At 48.8% G+C, this 3,539-nt stretch overlaps 1 protein-coding gene across 1 annotated transcript in view; it reads right to left on the bottom strand.

Annotated features, from left to right (window-relative positions):
- Window positions 1–1,414, bottom strand: part of LOC143104924 (kinesin heavy chain-like) — a 22,905-nt gene extending 21,491 nt beyond the window's left edge. Inside the window, exons 1-2 of the mRNA XM_076269254.1 lie at window positions 1,397–1,414; window positions 488–716 (exon numbers count right to left, since the gene is read on the bottom strand). Of these exons, the coding sequence (XP_076125369.1) occupies window positions 488–716; window positions 1,397–1,414 (247 nt within the window). The remainder of the gene's footprint in view (window positions 1–487; window positions 717–1,396) is intronic.
- Window positions 1,415–3,539: the final 2,125 nt, after the last annotated feature.

Here is a 3,539-nt window from a genome sequence, read left to right as displayed (position 1 = left end):
TCCTCTGCAGATCCTTTTCATTTCACCTCCTCGTGTCACAATGGCTCAGCAGCTCTGTGATTGTGAGAGGGAGAATCAAACAGAAATAAATAAATGAAAATAAATAAATAATGAAATGAGAAAAAGCAGATTGATATGTAAGAGGATTAGGGATTCAGCTTTTTAAAGCAACAGCCATCGCAGGCTTTGGATATGGAGAGGAGTCTCTCTCTCTCTCTCTCTCTCTCTCCTCCCCTCATCTTGTCCTCCCTGCTCTGCTCATCTCCTTGCTTAACTCTTTCCTCTACGGCAAGCCAGGCAGCCCAAACAGATAAAGAGGATTTTCCTCTCCCCAGCCCTACAAGAAGTAGAGCCATTAGCTTTCCATCAAACTGGAGCGCCCTGCATAACTCATTGGCTGTGTGGGAGAGAGACAGAGGCTGGGGGCAGTGAGGGCTGGGTGTAGTGCACTGCATGGGTGGGGCAGTGAGGGCTGGGTGCAGTGCACTGCACGGGTGGGGCAGTGTGGAGGGCTGGGTGCACTGCACTGCACGGGTGGGTGGGGCAGTGTGGAGGGCTGGGTGCAGTGCACTGCATGGGTGGGGCAGTGTGGAGGGCTGGGTGCACTGCACTGCACGGGTGGGGCAGTGTGGAGGGCTGGGTGCACTGCACTGCACGGGTGGGTGGGGCAGTGTGGAGGGCTGGGTGCAGTGCAGTGCACGGGTGGGGGAGTTCAGCTAGTGAAGGTGACAAAGAAAACATAAAAATGTTGATAGAACAGAGGAAAATGGAAAAGGGTCGATAAAAAAAGGCTATGCTCTGGCAAAATAACAGATGAGGCCATTCTCAAGGCCTTTTCGACTGCAGGGATATCATATTGTGTCTTCCACCGGGAGGGGGAGGTAAGCAACATGACAGACAGCCAGAGAAAAAAACAACATCCAATGAGATACATAGGAGGACAGGGATGGAGATAAGAACGACAGATACAGACAGTGAGAGAGAGATGGAAAAAGCGTCAGAGAGAGAGAAAGGGAGAGAGAATAAGTGAGTGAGTGAGTGAGAGAGAGGGAGGAAGAGAGAGAGAGAGCACATTGTAAACACTGTCCCAGACACCGCCCTGCTAGAAGGATACAATTATTAACCCAAGACTGGAGCACCAGGATGAGTTATCCATCTCTATCCCCACTGAGGGAGGCCCCATTAGCCATGTGGCAGTGGAAATGGTCCCCGTTCTAACAGTGGAAATGGTCCCCGTTCTAACAGTGGAAGCGGTCCCCATTCTAAGGAAGTGGTCCCCGTCTAACAGAGGAAGTGGTCCCCGTTCTAACAGAGGAAGTGGTCCCCGTTCTAACAGAGGAAGTGGTCCCCGTTCTAACAGAGGAAGTTGTCCCCGCACTACGGCTCCAGCCTGTACCATGCGCTGACCCTCCATCCCCTAGCCCTCATGCTGCCATCAGCTGTCTGTGAGTGGGCAGTAGGCCTCCACACCGAGCCCACGTGTGTTCATCTGGTGTCCAACTGGACATGGATCAATTAAAGCAGGATGGTCCTTGCAATCGCCAGAACTCAGCCTTTGTGGAAAACAAATCTTCCATTCATGCTGGTTTGGCAGGGCTGGGAGGGGCTCTTTTGGCAGGTGTTGGTATTTCAGACTTAAAGCCTGTCTGCATGTGTGTGTGTGTGTGTGTGTGTGTGTGTGTGTGTGTGTGTGTGTGTGTGTGTGTGTGTGTGTGTGTGTGTCTGCATTCATTACAAAGACATGATGACCGGATGAGACGACGTAATCCAGCGGAGATAGAGAAAGAAGCCTGTTACTGGAGATCTGTTTCTTTCTGGGGGGACATTGAGACAGGGAGTGGGAATGAGTTGTAAGCGAAAAGGCGCTCTAGAACGAGTATTGACTTTTGGTGTACCGGATATTCAATTAGGAAAAGAAAAATCCCCGGAGACTACTAGCGGGTGTGAGTGAGTAGAATGCTGAATGAAAAAAGGAATGGCTAACATGCATAAACATTGAGGGATGCTGCTGTGGCAAACAAATGAAGGTGTGTTTCAAATGTCCCTGTACACCTCCACACTTTATCTTATTCGGACGGAATGTACCTCCACACTTTATCTTATTCGGACGGAATGTACCTCCACACTTTATCTTATTCGGACGGAATGTCCCTGTGCACCTCCACACTTTATCTTATTCGGACGGAAAGCCCCTGTACACCTCCACACTATCTTATTCGGACGGAATGTCCCTGTACACCTCCACACTTTATCTTATTCGGACGGAAAGCCCCTGTGCACCTCCACACTTCATCTTATTCGGACGGAATGTACCTCCACACTTTATCTTATTCGGACGGAATGTACCTGTGCACCTCCACACTTTATCTTATTCGGACGGAATGTCCCTGTGCACCTCCACACTTTATCTTATTCGGACGGAATGTACCTGTGCACCTCCACACTTTATCTTATTCGGACGGAAAGCCAATGCACCACAAACTGGGATCATGCTAGTGGCAGCGACAGCTTTAAACAGCCATCATCAAACCCCCAATTTAAACACATGACGGAAACATTCCCTGCTAGTGTAACAAGATTAACATACACCAACAAACATACAAACACACACACACACACACACACACACACACACACACACACACACACACACACACACACACAGTACAGAGCACACAACCCATTTGTGACTGTGAGTCAATAAAGGCCAAGGCTTCTCCCTAACAATCTTTCCATCCGCCATAATGGAAGCTATAGACTGAAATCTTGCACTGCCCATTCCCAGCATTCCCAGCATTCCCAGAAGGGCCAGGCTGACTCGCCCAGTAATGGATTCTCATTGGACATGATTTAAGTGGAGGGGGGAGGGGGGAGGACACAGATACAGGCTCCACTCTCTGAGACCAGCCAGCGCAGAGTGGGGAGGAAAGCGTGGTGTGTGTGTGTGTGTGTGTGTGTGTGTGTGTGTGTGGCGAGTTAACGCCTAGCAGATGCTGAGGCACCATGGCTGAAGTCATCGCTGTGACTCAGTATCTGCTGGCTAATGACTGCACACTGAGGTTTCTGCTATCTGATCTCATGGCAACCAACCGTCACTGCCTTGGCCACTGGTGATTGTCTAAACAGAATCAAATCAACAACAGAAGCAGTCACCAGCAATATATCAGCCTACATCAATATCAGCCTACATCAATACCAAAGAAACCTCAGCTAATCATGGCTTCAGCCTTCTGAATGCAGTCGAGTCCTTTGAATCCAGTAGTCATACTGGAGCTGTATGAATGAATAAATTATTGAAAAGTTAAAATACAATGTTTGTGATGGCATCAAGGGGCATCTGTCAGTATGACCTAACAGAACCCTGCCCCCATTCAAAAATGGATTAAAAATGGAGGGGATTTTGGATCGAGATAATAAAAAAGGAATAGAAAAAAACAAATCATGAGTCAAGATAAGTGAGTAGTAGTCAGAGGCCCTGAAGCTTTTCTCTTTTTCCGATGTGTGTTGTGGTCAAGCATACGTGCTGGAGTCTCGTGCAC

This window comes from Alosa pseudoharengus, unplaced genomic scaffold, assembly GCF_046254945.1.
Source record: "Alosa pseudoharengus isolate Yale_2024_CS ecotype anadromous, Long Island Sound unplaced genomic scaffold, YU_APseudo_1.1 YU_APseudo_1.1_scf_5, whole genome shotgun sequence".
NCBI lineage: Eukaryota > Metazoa > Chordata > Actinopteri > Clupeiformes > Clupeidae > Alosa > Alosa pseudoharengus.
This window is presented reverse-complemented; position numbering and strand designations above follow the sequence as displayed.